The sequence below is a fragment of the Etheostoma spectabile genome, chromosome 12 (assembly GCF_008692095.1).
Source record: "Etheostoma spectabile isolate EspeVRDwgs_2016 chromosome 12, UIUC_Espe_1.0, whole genome shotgun sequence".
Classification (NCBI taxonomy): Eukaryota; Metazoa; Chordata; class Actinopteri; order Perciformes; family Percidae; genus Etheostoma; species Etheostoma spectabile.
Genome location: NC_045744.1, coordinates 13178298 through 13195269, shown reverse-complemented (window position 1 = coordinate 13195269; position 16972 = coordinate 13178298). Strand labels below are relative to the sequence as shown.

General features: G+C 38.7%; 1 protein-coding gene across 8 annotated transcripts; it reads right to left on the bottom strand.

The window, feature by feature from the left end:
- Positions 1-225: 225 nt before the first annotated feature.
- Positions 226-16234, bottom strand: ranbp3b (RAN binding protein 3b). 8 transcript variants are annotated; one of them, XM_032531620.1, is made up of 17 exons: positions 16048-16233; positions 13895-13950; positions 13711-13747; positions 13538-13615; positions 13358-13429; positions 11219-11284; positions 10925-11017; positions 10654-10763; positions 9644-9763; positions 7934-8034; positions 7758-7833; positions 7566-7662; positions 5542-5666; positions 5329-5449; positions 4643-4785; positions 2009-2204; positions 226-1429 (listed from the first exon to the last, which is right to left on the bottom strand). In XM_032531620.1, the coding sequence occupies exons 1-17, from the start codon at positions 16067-16069 to the stop codon at positions 1386-1388; spliced, it is 1557 nt and encodes a 518-aa protein (XP_032387511.1). In that variant the 5' UTR covers positions 16070-16233; the 3' UTR covers positions 226-1385. The 8 variants fall into 8 exon arrangements, with proteins under 8 accessions (XP_032387511.1, XP_032387512.1, XP_032387516.1 ...); XM_032531621.1 differs by having other exon boundaries at positions 13895-13908; positions 16048-16204; XM_032531625.1 differs by lacking the exon at positions 9644-9763 and having other exon boundaries at positions 16048-16234.
- Between the last annotated feature and the right edge of the window lie 738 nt (positions 16235-16972).

The following is a 16972-nucleotide window of genomic DNA, read 5'->3' as shown; positions in this document are numbered from 1 at the left end:
TATTCTTAATCTGTGCAGTCAGAGCACAGCATACATCAACCTGCAGGCCAAATCCAACACAAATACAAAACAGATGAACCACTCTCCCTTTCTTCAGCTGTTATTTTGATTTAATACTTTTACAAGAGACAAGCAATGTCAAAGTGGTGCACACTCTACTGGTCTCCAAAATTTGGATTTAAATTTAGATTCTGCACAGAAAATCAGATATCAGACAGAAAGATCCCAGATGTCAGTCCAAAATGGTTTATTTTGTAAAGAGGGTATCTGGAGGAGATGAGAAAAACATGGTGTGCTACTAAATGATGATATATTCAAATGTACATGACATTCAAAGGGTATTGGAGTTATCACTCAAATGTTTCCACACATGAACTTAAGTCTTCATTCCAACATATTTTCCAAAGGAAAATGGATAAAATGATTGTATATTTTCAAAATAAAAATATGTATCAACACAGTAAAACTTTGGGATGCTGAAAAGAATAAAAAGAAGTAACAGTTACATGCAGAATGTAGACTGATGAGTCAAGTTTCTTAATTTGGAAAAGAAATTCATTAAAAAACCGACAAGGTGAATGACAAACACATCTTATTAATTTAGAGAAATATTTGAGGTGAATTCTTCTGTTTTGTCCTGACATCATTAACTCACATTAGCAGAAACCACATTGTTTTCAGTCTTTTATTATGTATAATATAGGTCAATAGGAAATATAAGAAACTGCTATTACTGACAACTTGAGTGGTCTTGGCTAGCCATTACAAACTGCACATATGGGTTGAGATGCCTCATGAAACTGATGATCCAAAATAAATTACATTGGCCAAAACCTAATGAACAGACTGGTTGGGATGGGGGGATAGGAGGAGGGTTAGACTCAATGGAGGAACAAGTGACTGATGACTAGTCAAATACACTGTGAATGAAGCTCCTCTGGATGTGTGCCGTCCAGAGATACGGCTGTAGAGTGAGTAAAAAGGTCCCAAAGTAGAAACTGCAGTCTTAACATGTGCCATACTTTAAAATGTAGAGGAAAACACCCTTACACTCATCAATATGATGAGCAGAAAAATCCCAAACCAAAGCTTTGAAGTCTTTATTTTTGCTATCGGGGAGAGGAAAAAATGCTCGAAAACAAAAATAAAACACAAAACAGGAGAGGGAGGGAATTAACGACTCCAGATATTACGCTGAATGCAGAGAAGATGAACTGCACGAGTTGGGTGGAACACTCTGGCACAAGGGGTTATTTCCTGGAGCTAGACTTCTAATATCCAAAGTACTGGTCTTGAGGACCCATGTTGGTCAAGGGGTGTCCATGGAGATGCATACAGCAAAATGCCTCAACGGCAGCATCTGAGCAGGCTGTCCAAGAGTGACGCTATGTGCTTCCTGTTGCCTGGTTCTCTCCTCCCTCTGAATTACCTGCAAGAAGGAAAGTGACAGCGGATTGAAAAGGGTTTTGCAGAACAGTGGTCTAAATATTTACATCACAAAAACAAACTGTTGTGATGCCAACTAGCAAAAGCAGCAACAAAACCCCAAAACATGACATTCATTTGGTTTAAGAGGAAGTGCCACTGCCCGATAGTAAGTTCAGTGCAGATTTGAGTTGCACATGCACAACGTAGCATACAACATGCTAATGAGAGACTTCTGTAAAAATGTCAAATTGGACCTACTTAATGAAGTTTGTTCACTACTGGATACAAGTTAGCAATCAAACACCAAACAAAGGTTGTCAGTTGGATGGCGTTTTGAACCAACGTTCGCAATCAAATCAGATAGCTAAAACGTTTTTGAAATGATTTCTATCTTCTGTTGTTTGTAATGAGAAAAGTTTATTGTTTCATGGATTTAATAAATTTCAGTATGACACGTTATGCCGTAAACCGTTTAAATCTGAGCATGCGCGACTCACATCTGTACTTAACTTACATCGGGCAGTGACAGTAAGTAAACCAGGGAGTGTTAAAAAACACACTAAATATAAACGTCTCTTACTCGTAGCAGGAGTGGAGGCTGAAGCTGAGGCAGAGGCATTGTCTTCCTCGTCGCTGTCGTCCTCGTTAGACTGTGGTACCTCGGCCTCGGGGATGGTTGTCGTTGGGGTCTCAGGCTCCTGCTCTGCCCTGCTCTTCAGGGCTAAGATACGGTGATGTAACGCTGCAGCCAGTTGACCTATGTCCTTAGAGCTAGCCTAAAAAAGAAAGACACAGGGAGAGACCACTCAGCACATTGAAGGAAAAACAAATACCAATGCGACCAGTGCCGTTATGGAACTAAAAATAAAAATATAGGCAACAGGAAAGGTAGACATGAAGGAAGTGTTGCGTTTGCATTAACCAAAACAGAATCGAGCCAATTAAACCAGGATCAGATAAAAAAAATAGAAATGCTTCTTACTAAAATATAAAAGGGAACATTTTAAAAATAGGTCTGTCTTGAAAATGAGCCCACCTTAAATAAATCCTGATTCTCTCAGTGGTTGGAATAAATAAAGGGCACAAGATGCTAATTTGTGGTTAATTATGGGGCAGTAAGTACAGTTAACTTGAATTTTAGGTTGTTTTTTGTGTTGATTGTCTACATGATGGAAATCAAGTTGTTACAACATGCAAAGAAAGGTTACTTTTATTTCAAAAGTTATGACAACTTGCTAGCTCAAGTGACACCAAACTGTGAGGTGAATAGTAACACTACATGTGCACCCACCAACATTTATCAGGCTGTTGTGACTCAAGATGGCTTGCTGGCTCTGGCTGCTTCGTGAAACTAACGTAACCTCTGTAAGACACACTGATCTGTATTGCTGTGTGTTTTGAAGAGACATTATCTCACAAGGTAAAGCCACGGGAGGAAATTGATTAGCGTGTGGATTCCACTTTTAAGCTCTATTGCTGTGTAGCTGTGTAGCTAACACTACCTAGCCAGCTGCAGATATAATCAGGCTCATGATGTCTTGTTAAGATAAGTGGGAGGAGTTGAATTATGAGAAAGCTTTCAGTTTCTGCCCTGTTTGTGCTACAACCAGTGTTTCTGCTGAAACAAATTGATGCCATTTTACCGTCAATTAGTAAAAATTCTGTTCAAATATTTTCCATGTTTATTGCGCTTAAAAACAGTTGATTGGCAGGCTATATCTTCAAGGGATGTGGATCTATACTATTTTAATTGAAATGTAGCCTACTTGCTACAGAAAAAGATGCCAAAATAAATCAATGCACATAACATTTTACAGGGCCAATCTGAATTAAAATAGGCCTATTTTCCATTTGCTAGACAGAGGAAACTAAACAAACAAAGTACAGTACAAACAAACTTAAATTATGAAGTACAGTCTTGAATCGAAAGAATTGTAAACAACTGTCTCTGTGCAACTAGCGATGCGCATGACTGCCTTCCCCGAGGCGAAGCCGCACTGTTTGGATGTGATTTTGAAAGGAGAAGCCTCTTTCTGCTGGCACACAGAAGACGGTAATTACACAGGCTACCTTGGCCAGTTTGACCCACTCTGGGTAGATTTTCACCATCATCCTAAAAAGAACCTCGCAGGCTGTTAAGAAAGTCAAGCCTTGTAACTGCGGAGGGCTGTCATCATATATGGCATCTGGATGTGCGTCTGTCATAAACGCTAATGAGGGGCTGTAGTTGGTGCTAACTCATCCTTGCTGGCAATTTCCTGGCTTAATTTACGTTAGACCAAAGAAGTAATTTGCAATATACAGTGGTGCTGATAAGTTTATGAACCCATGCTGAAGTTAACTAAAAAGAGGAATAAAAAAAAAATCATCTTTTTAGAAATGAATTTGAATGCCTTCAATAGAAAATTAGGAAAAATCCAACCTTTAAGGACACCTATTTCCTTTGTGAACAAATAATGTATTGTGAATAAATAAATGTTCTTCCTTAAAATAGAGGGGACATAAGTATACAAACCCCTATGTTAATTCCCATTGAGGCAGGAAGATTTTAATTTTTAAAGGCCAGTTATTTCATGGATCGAGGATACTATGCATCCTGATAAAGTTCCCTTGGCCTTTGAATTAAAAAAGCCCCACATCATCACATATCCTTCACCATACCTAGAGATTGGCATGGTTTTATTTCAGTTAGCCCAATAGCTGGTTTGATTTGCATTGAGAGATGATTTTATGGAAAGTACCCCATGCCAATTTCTAAAATGAAGGCATTAAACATTTCTAATGAAGGCATTCAAATTAATTTCTAAAGAGATGATTTTTTTAGTCCTCTTTTTAGTCAACTTTAGCATGGGTTCATAAACTTATGAGAACCACTGTATTTGCTGTTTCGTGATGGCTTGGGCTTTGACTTTCCCGCCTGCTTGTTGCTGTTTGTAGTTTGTAAACCTATGGTAGTTTTATTTGAACAAAAGATATGAAAATCCCCGTAGTGTATTTTGACACAATCCAAATTGTGCAGAGGGAGTTATTTCCACTCGTCATTCTGACCGGAGACAATAAGAATTTTTGGTTCTCTTTATTTTTTGGTTTGTCTACAACCGGTAATTGCCGGACAACGGAAACTCAGACTACAACTGAGATATTAAAGCTTTAGTTAATTGAAGCATGTACCAGTGAAATTCTACTTACTGTATTTGTATTGAGTGATACATACCGATATTAGAAAGACCTTGACCCCCTGGTCCTCTGTGTCCATGGCAGTGATTCGTACACTCTTCTCGCTGGCCTTGTCCACCTGCATCTGGGGCCAAAGTTTAGTGTTGAGGATCAACCGGAGGCTGCCCTGGGTCCTCATCACTAGAAGGGTTTAAACACACAGAACAGCAATGAAGTAAAAGCCCAAGCAGCTTTTTTGTCTATGGTATTCTACATGACTCAATGTAGTGCGGTGAGTTTTTGTGATGAAAGATAAAATAACTACTATTAATTGTATCTATTTTAACTACCTACCCAGCATGTGTCCTTTCCAAAATGACTGAGGATGTTTGACAAGATTTTATTGTGCTAGTTTTGTGTTATTCTAAGTAAAGGATTTGAAACGTAATCTGGTATTAGCCTATGATCTAATAGGATGTTGTGTATTACAACACTTTATTAAAAAAATAGCAATTTGTTTTTAGTTTTTTTTTTTGATGACAAAACACTTCTTACTCCACGTTCCACCAAAGGTTTTTATCTCTAGTCATCCCGTATCGATCTTGCACAAACGCAAGCACTTGTTTTTCAATCCAACTGTTCCCTGATCATTGAATCCAAAAAAAGGGTAGCGCTGTGCACACTTAACAGTTAGATGTTTATTTACCTTTTTTAGCCCCGTAACTTTTTTGCAGGCGTGTTTACCTAGACGGGACTGTAGCGTGCCATCGTCTGTTGATGCCATGTCGTTGAGCCTCAGCAAACCTCGACCTCTCTCTATCCATGACTGAGCAGTCTTCTCAAAAACATATAACTTGCACTGCATCTGAAGCGAGTAGGACAAAAACATTAACTGTACTGCTTACTCTGCCACATTTATTTACTGCGTGTGTTGAAGTAAGAGAGCCTGTCTTCTACCTGCAAAACATTGCTTTCTGATTCCTCTCCAGTTTTGACGTCAACTTTCTCTAAGATGCACTTCTTGGCTGTGGCTTTGGTGTAAGCTGCTGCAGACTCCTCCAAAGACTCTGACACGCTGTTCACTGGTGAGATAAAATGCAGTGGTGAGAAATCTGCACCTAGCTGGAGGTAATATTGTGTGTCTAAGATCTTTATCAAAAGCTGATGTGTCAATTTGAGAGAGCGTCCTCTCACTCCCATATCGTTCTTGCAGAAAACTCTGCAAAGTCTAGTGCTGACAGGTGATAATGAAAGACCCGGGCTGAAACTCCGTCACTTAACCCAGGAGCTGTACAATCCGCTGCACACACTTCTGCTCTCAGCTCATATTATTGAATGTCTGTGCACGCAGCATCTGCTGAATGTCTTTTTATTGTCACTGGACAAAGAAGAGTGTCACTAAAACATACCGTCAAAAAATTATGATGTCACGTACACTATAACTGATAGTCAATTTGTGTTATCACATTGATCTTGATTATAACTAGATCATAAAATCAAATAAATGTATTTCTCTAAAAACAAAAAAGCAATATATAGACATGAACTCCAATGAGGTAAACATTTATCAAAGCAGATTTGTAATTAATTATTTTTCCCTAAAACAAGCAGATGTTTTTATAGCAATCCAAGTGATTTTTACTTAACACGTGCAGATGAAGCGCTATTGCAGGTCCTTCATTCCAGAAGCAGTCACTCTTTGATACAACATTATAATCTAGAACTGTTGATTCTGCAACTTCTTATAATACTTTCTGTATATATATATATTTTTTAAATGTTTATTTGATGTGTATTTGTGTTATTCTGATGTGATTATAACTTTTGAGCTGCTGTAACAAAGGAATTTTCCCAGTGTGTGATTATCCTATCTAGGTCAACGATTATTATGATGAATCAATTTTGTGTATTTTGGTGAAAAAAGAGCAATCATTGATCATGTTTGGGATATGATTATGGTATATATATTATGATTCTTAAATTATGCAACATAGCTAATTTGCCACAATGTTACAAAAAGAGAAGACATGCTAAACAGGAAAATATCAGATATTTAATGTAAAATTACAGCCATCTGATCAACAAGTTCACTGGGCTACTTTACGGGTTCCTTTTGAAATGACTGTAAAAATTTCTGGCAGTGTTTGACCACGGCACTGGGGAAGCTTAATCTGCTAGTAATTATTAGCATACCTCGCGGTCCCTCAGCTTAATTCCCAGCCTCTACGAGACTAATTTGCTGGGAGGAGAGCAGATAGCAGCAAACAGCAGTTGCTAGCTCGCAGTAAAGGAGGAGAGCTTTTGGGTTTGAGTTGCTAAAGCTGCTACTGAAGGTCCACAGCATGTGTGGACTTTTTTGTGGCGGGTGCAAGTCATCAACGTTCGATAGTGGAGCACCAAACGTTAGCATCCAATTACAAAGAACTTACTTGTGACTTTGATTGGCACAAAAAAATATCACTGGCCTGAACGGGCCAGAAGCTGGCCATTCAACTTGCTCGACATACTGTTTTACTGGCCCCGGGCCATCAGGCCATTGCTTATGTCAAACCGTGCGGTGCGTGTAGAGCTGAGAATTACATGCACAGCGCAAATTTAGGGAGCACTACCATGCATATGCACATAAAATGTTGAGCCCTGCAAGTGGTTTGAAATTTTCAACTCAAATCACAGATAGTGGTATATATATTACACCCACAGCTCTTTATGGAGTGCTAATAATACCCTAGCTCCCAATTAAATCTGATGCCGATATTAAAGACTAACATTACATATGGAATAGATACAAATTTCAGTGACTATTTTGGTTAGGATTATAATTTCAACGTCACTTTTCTGTTAAACTGCTTATTTAACTGTCCCAAGTCTTGCTGTTGTTGTTTGTAGTAATCTCCAGAGTGCAGCCAAGCGTATCTCGTAATTCTATTAGTAGACAAGCCAAACAAACCCTTTTTCAATTATTAGTGTGGTTGTGCTTTTACCCTTCTCTGGGGTGGTTTCCTGGGATGAGGGCTCTGAAGCCGGGACAGCTAAAACTTCTTTATTTTCCTCATTTGAGGACTCGCCCTTCGGGGGACTCTGAAAACACAACAAAGCTGATGATTGAAACTGTTTCAATGACTGGAGCTTAATTATCAGGAGTTTATGGCAGACATCATGTTGCATCAACTCACCAGAACTCGTTCAGACATGTTCTGCCCAAAAACAAATTTTGCCCCACTGTCTGTACTGTTTGCGGCATTTTCTGAACTGAAAGGACACAGGAAAAAAATATATATATTTGATGGAAGTTAATTATGAATGAAGATAAGTTGCTAAAAATGTTCGAAGGCGGACACAATTTTATTACCTTGGGGTAGAGATGTACTGTAAGAAATAATTAGTGGCCTCTGATTGAGAGTCCAGCGGAACACCATCCTTTGACTTGCCTTCTGTACTGTTCTCTTCCAACTAGAGAAAAAAAGTGTTAAATTTGGATTTATGTATAAAGAACTGGCTCAAACTTTAAGACCAAAAAACATTTATAAATCCACATTAATGTAACTCCAGACTAACATGCAGCATAACCAGCATTTGTCCAAACATTCATGCAACAATATCTCCAGACTGATCACAAAATCCTACTAAATAATTTTGGATATTGTACAAAACACCACAGAAAATGTACCTCTTATCAGGAACCAAAATCACTAACACTACAGGAAATTCTCTTAGCAAGGGACCTGAGACCCTTGACATAGTTTTTGTTTAGAAATGCTTAAAAGTCACAAATTAATCATTAAATGTAGACTATAACAAGGAGTATCACCTCAAATTTGTAAAAGCCCCTCCTCTGTCTGCCACATTTAATTGTGCATAGCTGTTTGTAACCTCAAGTTAACCTTGTTTGCCACAGTGTCTGGTGGATGCCCAATTTTACCAGCCACTTACCGGAATTCAAATTTATCATGATGGAGATGCCACGCACTCAACCCTGTCAGACACGCTAATCGTAGTGCAAGGGAAATTGACAACTGCGTTGGTCTTAATATAGCAAAGACACTTGGGTTGGGCTTTGCACACCCCTTAAGTGGAAGATACTTCCCCCCCCCCCTTACGTGCAACCTATTTGTAGTGATAGTCTCTCTTTCTCCCTCTTACTCACTCTCTCCTTGTCAGTATAGTGGCTCGCTCTACCTGGCCTAGTAACATATCAGCATGCGGTAAGGTCATGCTCTGTGTCTCGGCTTGGACACGGCGGCCTCAAGCAAGAGAGAAAAGGCGTAAACGTGGATTGCTATCACACTTTCCTTTATCTCTTCATTGGACTAACTTTGTGGATACTAATTCAAAAGAGTGCTATTTTATGTGTGAGTTGATATTGTGCATCTGTTCATGTGTGCTGCAAGAGTTAGTTTCTGTTTATTGAATGCATTATTCAGACCAAATATAACCAAGAATGTAGTTTAATCTCAGTAATGATGGTATATTAGGTTACTACTGTCACTCTGTTAAAGGCAAGCATTCACAGATCACAAAGATCTGATTGAAGTTCTGGAGTGTGGTCTATCTGTATAGTGTCTTGAGATAACTCTTGTTATGAATTGATACTATAAATAAATTGAATTAAAAAAATAATTAATTGAGTGTAGACTTTATGGCACTGTTGTTAAGTGAAAGTAGGTCAAGTTGTAATGTACTGCCCCTACCAGTGACAGCATGTAATACTGTCTATTTACAGAGGGCATTTAAATCTATGTCTGATCAACTGCCAATTTAGGTGACATCGCCCAACCCTAGTAGGCTAACCATTCCCTCGTTTTCCCTTGGCCACAATGCGCTACTTGTTCGAAAAAGTATCTTCTCTTTTTCCTTACTTCGCCCTCAACAATTGCTACTGCCGACTCCGCGGTCGGGCCCCGTAACACCAGTGATATGTTGCCACATTTTTTAAACCGATGTTACGGACTAGCGCTGAAAACCACTCCACCTGCCACTGTAGCTGGTATACAAGGCAAAGTCACCCGCCACTTTGAAAAAGATAATTTCCCACCCTGAAGACAAATAGAAAACAACCCACCTTTGCTCTGTCTTTAATATTCTGACCAAACACAAAAGATATTGCTACATCTGTGTCCTTCTTCTCTCTTTCGTCTCCGTCTCTGTTACCACTTGCTCCATCTTCCTCATTTTCATGTTTCTGAAATAGGAACCAAAATAAGCACCAGGGTCATTTGCAGGGCTTAAAGTGAAAATGAATCCTGAAACCTTTTTTTGGGGTGGTCGTCCCTGCAGTGTAATGTTTCGATATACACTCATTAAAGTTAATTTAACTGGCAAAACAGTCCTTAATAAAAAGTTATGGATACATTTTAACTTCTTCCATATATTAAATTAAGAGTCAATGTAGATTTTCATATTGCAATAATATCAAAATTCTGCATTTAATCCTTGTGAAAACAAAACTTTCTTGTTGTTACTTTGGCCAGGTTATCATCAAAAAGACAAATTAGTATAATCATGATTGGCTAGAACTTGTTTCATTGGTAGGTGTAAGCTCGATTGGTTAAACCTAGCGCATCAAAAAACAAATCCCATGTGGACTTAATTTATTTTTCTAAAATAGTCATACCCCAAAAATCCGGCACTAGGCCCGAGTACTTTAAGCTCTGCGTTAGTTAGAATTGCGTTACTGTCATATGATTGGTAGGTGAAATCAATTGACATGCAAGTTCCCAGATTAATTTGTTTATTTTTCCTCACAGCCACACGCCGGAGATCTGGCACGGTAACGGAATACTTAAAGCCCTGCATTTGTCTGTATTTTTCTATACAATGCCAGTTCTACAAAAAGTAGAAAAAAAGCAACTTCTACTTACAAATGTATTGCACAAACTTGCAATACAGTGAATCTTTCAATATCCAACATTTGCATAACTTTTTATGAATACCAGACTAAATATACTTCCTCATTACAGGGGAGCACAGAAATGACCACAAATCTTTCTGTCTAAGCTCTTAAATACAGCCTGTACTTAACCAACTGGCATTGTTTATTGATGCCAAGCCCTTGATTTAGCCACTCCTCACCTGTGACTTGGCCAGGGTGGCTGAGTGCTCTGTGTTGTTCAGGAAGAAGGACTGGGTCACAGATGCCCCATCTGATGACTTTTTCACACCGTTGGTTCCACAACTGGAATCTAAATGAACAAGGATAAAGATAATTGATGTTTATTTTTTTATTTTTTTTTACAGCTTCTTGCACTACGCAAGTTATAAATATTCAAAGTTGAATGCATTTTTTAATGATTTTTGAGAACGTTTTAACTAATGAGTGCAGATGACTTCAGGCTGCACTCACTGGACTCTATATGTGATTTAGAGGGCGGCGCCTGGAGGACTGCAGGGCGGAGGACACTGCGTTGCTGCTCCTTGGGTTTCTGACTTGGGACGCCTGCAACAGAGCCAACTTGTCTCATACTTGTTGAACAAAATGAGATGTTCTGGGTTTACATGTTTAAGTCTAGATGTACCATTTCAAGTAGGAGTCATATAAAAAGGGGGCAAGTTTGGGTTCAACTTCAAATCTTTTTTCCATTCCATTCAAGTGAGAACATATTAACACAATAAAGAAGGCTCACAACCTCAAACCAACCTGAACTTGGTGCCTGTCCATGTATGAGAGTTGGTGGCTTTAAACGGAATCCTACAGGCTTCTCCTCTGGTGAGACGGAGCACAAGAGAAGGCAGATATTAAAAAAAGAACTAAGATTCACACAGCAACTTGTCCAGTTTAACTCCTCAACTGAAGACCAGTGATCGGCTTTATAAATAATATGCATGACGCCTGTATCTGCTAAAGTAAAAACTAAAAACCTTAAATGGTACGTTCCTTCTGTCTTTGCATCTTTCTAACCACAGGGCCTGTTACCACAGCAACCATGGTAGAGCCTCGAGAGTTGTGTTGCAATCCAACTCCAGTGCAGTGACATGGTGGGCACTAGGGCTTTTAATCTGTTTCTACCTCTGACTCTCCATCTCAGTGGCTTAATTAGCCTTGACCCGACCTTGCCCTAATCAGTGCTAAAGCAAAAAACACTTTTATAAACTACATTCTCTTTTTCCTCAACACTTATGAGATGGTGGACCTGCCATACTTCCTGTAGTTCTGTATGTAAGTCATTTTACAACCAGTTTGATTTTTAGAGTGTGATTTGTTTTTTTCCCTTTCAAATAAGTGCATTACACAATATGCTATAAACTTATTTCATCAAACTAATTAATGTTTTTTTGCTCAAGTGTATGCCCCGTCCTCTGTGTAAAGCGGTGTTAACTGGTGACACCACCCCTGCCAACTCTTAACAATTGAGCCAGTGATAAGAATTCAAATCAATACCCAAAAAAGTTAAGACATTATTAACATTTAATGTACACTATAAAAAAATTCCCCAAAACACACATACATTTTTGTTAAAGTCCCACTGCAGTCATAATTTCAGTCACTGTTTGATGTTGGTTTTGCATTACTCCCTGCAATTAAATGCACTTAGTAACTATAACAAATATTCTGTCAAAGTGCAATATGATGAATACTGCATGTTTGACCAACGGAGTACCCCAAACTTTAGCAAATTGCCTGTACAATGATGAAACTGAAACCCAAATCATTTCTGTACATGCACGTTTGAGACCTAACTCAACCTAACCTGCTCTCAAATGTATTGTCAAATTTGAGAGCCAAACCTATTGTACCTTTTTGAGAGAGAGAGAGAGAGAGAGAGAGAGAGAGAGGTCTTCCCAAAATACAAAATAACTTATCATGAGACAACCATTAAACTGTACATTTATTATTTGTACAGATTAAAGCACAGCAGCCTGCTAGAACAAATCGGATCGGATCTGAATTTGGCACTAGAACCAGAACAGAACTATTTTTTTGCCAACGTGGTCAAGGGTCTTGCAAGGTCATAATGTTCCCACAATAAAAAAGCATCCTCTGCATTACAGGGGATTTCTACTTAATTTAATAGTGACAATTACCTTACCAGACAAATGCTACAGATAGGCTTCACCTCTCTCTGCTGACATTGCACAGAAAGAGAGGTCCAAATTCTCTCTTGCTGAATGCAACAAATAAGCCTGAACCGATACAGACTGCACTGATCTGGCAGTTTCTACCATTTTTGTAATTATAAGATTCATACAACATATAAAAGAAGCAATTCATAGCTTTGTACATTCACTTTAGAGCCCGACCGCTACATTTTTACAGATTTTTAAGGCCGATGCCGATATGAATATTTGGTTATTTAAAAATCTGATATGTTTGTTGATATGTCTGATATATGTCGTTATTTATGAGTTCTCACTCAAATAATCTGATGATAATTTGTTTTATTGTCACAACAGAACAGAGGAACATCAAAATATATTAAAGTTATGATAAATGTATTAAAATACAAACTTAAGACACAAAACTTAAGTCTTTGAACAAAAACAAATTACCAAATGGAAGTTAGCTAGAGCTGGTCAGAGTGAATTAGGTGCATTTGCAAGCAGGGAATACACAAAACTTCCCAGACATTTTATCTGTAACTACTGATGTCACAATGTTAGAAAACATAAACGTTTAAAAAGGATTTCAGAAATATAATCCTCGGGCTAGTTATGGTTTACCAATTGTATTTGTTGCCTTAAACTGTTGAAAAATGTACATATTTGACTTCTGAAACTAATATTTTTACTGCAGGGGGTCTTTAAGATGTAATGAAAAACTAATGTTTGTCTACCTCACCTGGCTCAGAGTCAGAGTTCCCAGTTGGAGACTGGCAGAAACTTGAGGGCATGAATACATTGTTCTTGGGAACTGCAAAGTAGCGAACAGGCATTGCACTCAGCATACAAATCAATGTGTACACCACAAGCAAGAACCAAGAAAAAACAAATGTTCTGCTTAGTCACCACATGCCCTTACCAGAATGTGGGGGTGGGAACGATGAGGTCCTTTCCCTTTTCACAGGGGGGCAATAGCTCCCTTCGTCTTTATCTGAATCTGAAAATGTTAACCAAATATGATTAATATTGCAGTTAAAATAAATATTGTAGAAAGATATTAAAGAAAGTGGCCAGTTTGGACATTAGATTTACCTTCTCCATCCTCTGCACTTGAGCCCTCCGCAGATCGCTGTAAAAGTAAAAGATTTGTGCTCAACAATTGTTCTGCAATGTGTGCTTTTCAAGAAGGCTTTCCAGTTAAAACAACAGTATAAATAAAGTCTGCAAAACTATAAAATATGGCTTCAGTCTCAATAAACACTTGAATAACACTTACCTTCTGTGCTTTATCTTTTTGGAAAACAAACACAGGGGGTGCTATGGCAGGCTTGTCTGTCAAGAGAAGATGAAGGCTAGTCATCCAAGCACTCAAAGTGTACACAGTAATGATAATTCCGTCCATTTTTATTCATGGGTTACAGTAAAAAACAAAATAGCTAAAGCTATTGCCTACTCATTCCGTGGGCTTGATTTTCCTCTGAAAAGCAGCAACAGCGTGAGTGTTGACAAAGTTAAAAGATTATGTGCTTTAGTACAAATCAGCATTTTCATCTATTTAGCACTAAATCAAACAACACATTTCAAAGCACAGTGATACATACCACAGGCATTAACATATGATGCCAAAAGTCAAAATATGGAAAGGTGCACTCAGACATCCCATATTTCACAGACTGAACCGGCAGACAAAGGTTTTGGTTCACAAACTTCCAATGCCTGCCTTTATTTAAATACTTCTGGTGAAGCTTACAGTGAGGTTAACTTTCTTTAAATTTAGCTGATTCAAACAAGTAAAAGATGGAAGAGGTAAACACAATCTGACCCAGGTGAATCGAAAATATACATTTCTATAACACTGACCAATTTCAGCCAGTCAAAATAAATCCACTCTTAAATCATACTAATACTATACCTAGGGTTAATCATGAAATCATATTAGTACCAGGAAAAATGATTCACATAATGTTGACCTAAGCTAAACAATCCTCAAATACCAAACAATATAAACCAAGAAAAAAAAACTTTTAATGTAAATACCCATCTATTACACAGCTATAAAACTTTCAGTCATGCCACAAGGCCCAGAAGCAAGTGTAGCTACTTTCGTAATCAAAAGGTGATTTTATTCAGTTCACCACCAAAGATTGTTTTGCTGCTATAGGCTATTGTCAGAACTAACAGGCAAGATAGTGATTTCACGTCAGGCCACTGATCTAACGTCTAACGTACCTTCACACCGTAGCCTCTGTAAAATGTGTAATCCTATAACGTGAGCACACAAAAGGCTTTCCTCAGTCTGGATTGGGCCTATTACACTGAGCAGGTATAGCATCGTTGTCGTTGTAAGCCTTGCCGGGGAATGTGCATGCAATAATAACCAAATAGACAACAGCACATTGCCAGAATTGTTTACTCGACTAACACAGTTAACGTCTCAAACACAACCCCTCATGGCCGACGCTGTCTGTTTAAGTATGAAACACGTTTATGGCAGAAAACAAGACAATGTTGTGTGACCTATATTAACATCCTGCTTTGTATCTCTCTGCGACTTGTAGTCAGCTATCTTGGCTATTATTACATGTAAGAACTGCATACATTCCTTGGGGCCTGAGATGCTCCCGGCTTATGATGTTAACCAGCAAGCTAGCTAATATTTACACTATCTGACCCGTCCCAGCAAATAGTCGGCGCCACCGGTTGTTCCCTAAAGCCCCGAATGTAGCTAGCTTAGCTTACTGGCTATAGTTAGCTTGCTAATACGCTCCATCCTGCATGAGTCATCTCGCCTGACAAGTAATGACACATAGATTCTCCCGTTGTTAACTAATCAACATACTGATCAGCCGATCCGAGTGCAATACATTGCAAATATAAAAAAGCTGCAATTACACCAAAGCATTGTCTCTGAGCTGACGTTTTTCTCTCTACGCGCCTAAACGAACGTCAAGCAATTCTGCAACTTATCGCTGACTACATTAAACAAGGAGGATGTCGTGTTACAAATTGTCCTATTAATTGAAAGGCCACCCTAATTGCTTTGATACAAGCAGGCCTTTGCATCTTTGGTCTAGCAAGCTTATGGTTTATTTCAACATTAACGTTAGGTCTTTTAGTTCACCACAAATGGCAAAACATACTGCCTATAAATAGCCGGGTGCTAGTGTTATAAGCCAGCTAGTGGCAGGCAGCATCCGAGGGCGTTCCAAGGCATTCCAGGTAATACCCACAGCCCAACCGCTAGCATTGTTAGCCTGCTTGCTAACGCTGTAGTCTTGTAAACGCCGCGAATCTATAATTCACCTGAACTCGCTATTTACATGCAGCCAAGCAGCGTCATTTCAGTTATCAATTATGCAAAGAATGTATATGCAGCGTTTATAACGGCACAGTAGTTGTATTGTTTTTCTCATACTGACACTTACTCACCTTCGTTTGCCAAGTCCGCCATTTTACTTCGACGCTCACACACCCACAACCCACCGCGCAGATAACACAAGTTGAGGCAGAAATGTTTTCAGCGGCAGAAAGCACATTGCCGCCGTTAACTAATGCAGTGAGTGAGCGACCCCCTGCTCTCTCTTGTGTCCGTCAGTCACAAAAATACTGTCTGTCCATGGGTTTCACTATGTTTATGTTTTCAGTAGAACACATGTTTCAACCAACTCTAAAGAATGAATTGCTTTGATAGCCTCTAACCTATTATTACAGCAATTCCTAGAAAGAGAAGTGAATTGAAGTGAAGATTTGTGCTCAACAACTCTTCTGCAATGTGTGCTTTTCAAGAAGGCTGTCCAGACTAGACATCAGTATAAATACAGCCTGCAAAACTATAAAATACGGCTTCAGCCTCAATAAAGACTTGAATAACATTGAACACTTACCTTCTGTGCTTTATTTTTTGGAAAACAAACAGATTGCTTAGCATCATCATTATGATGACTGATGAAAAAAATAGCTGCCTAGGCATTGAGGGATGTGACAATTTGCAGCTCATTTGATGAGGGCCCAAAAAGATGGCAGATTAAATAGCTGTGTATGCAGGGAGGGGCCCATAGAGAATGTCTTTCTACGGGGCCCAGAATTTTCTGCTACTCCCTAGGTTTCATGTACTCTGAAAAAGGCACTGAAAAGGAATGGATGGTCCTCTCACAATGGTTTCTTCTTAAACATTCATTCTGCATTTCATTGGATATAGCCTACAGTTCACAAACTACTTTTTTTCTTTGCACTATTACTTGTTTATTTACTTTTCCAGTTTCAGTTGTACAACCTCCCTCAGAAATGTTCTGTACAGGTGGTGTTATTTACTATGACAGCCACGAATGTGAAGGGTAAACAAACAAGGTCACAT

Bases quoted from the DNA above. Each gene is read 5' to 3' on its own strand.
- ranbp3b (XM_032531620.1), bottom strand. From the start codon at position 16,069: ATGGCGGACTTGGCAAACGAAG. The intron at 9,764-10,653 runs GTGAGGAGTGGC...TTCCTATTTCAG, and splicing joins CCACCCTGGCCAAGTCACAG to AAACATGAAAATGAGGAAGA. The intron at 1,430-2,008 runs GTAAGAGACGTT...TCCTTCTTGCAG, and splicing joins AGCCTCCACTCCTGCTACGA to GTAATTCAGAGGGAGGAGAG.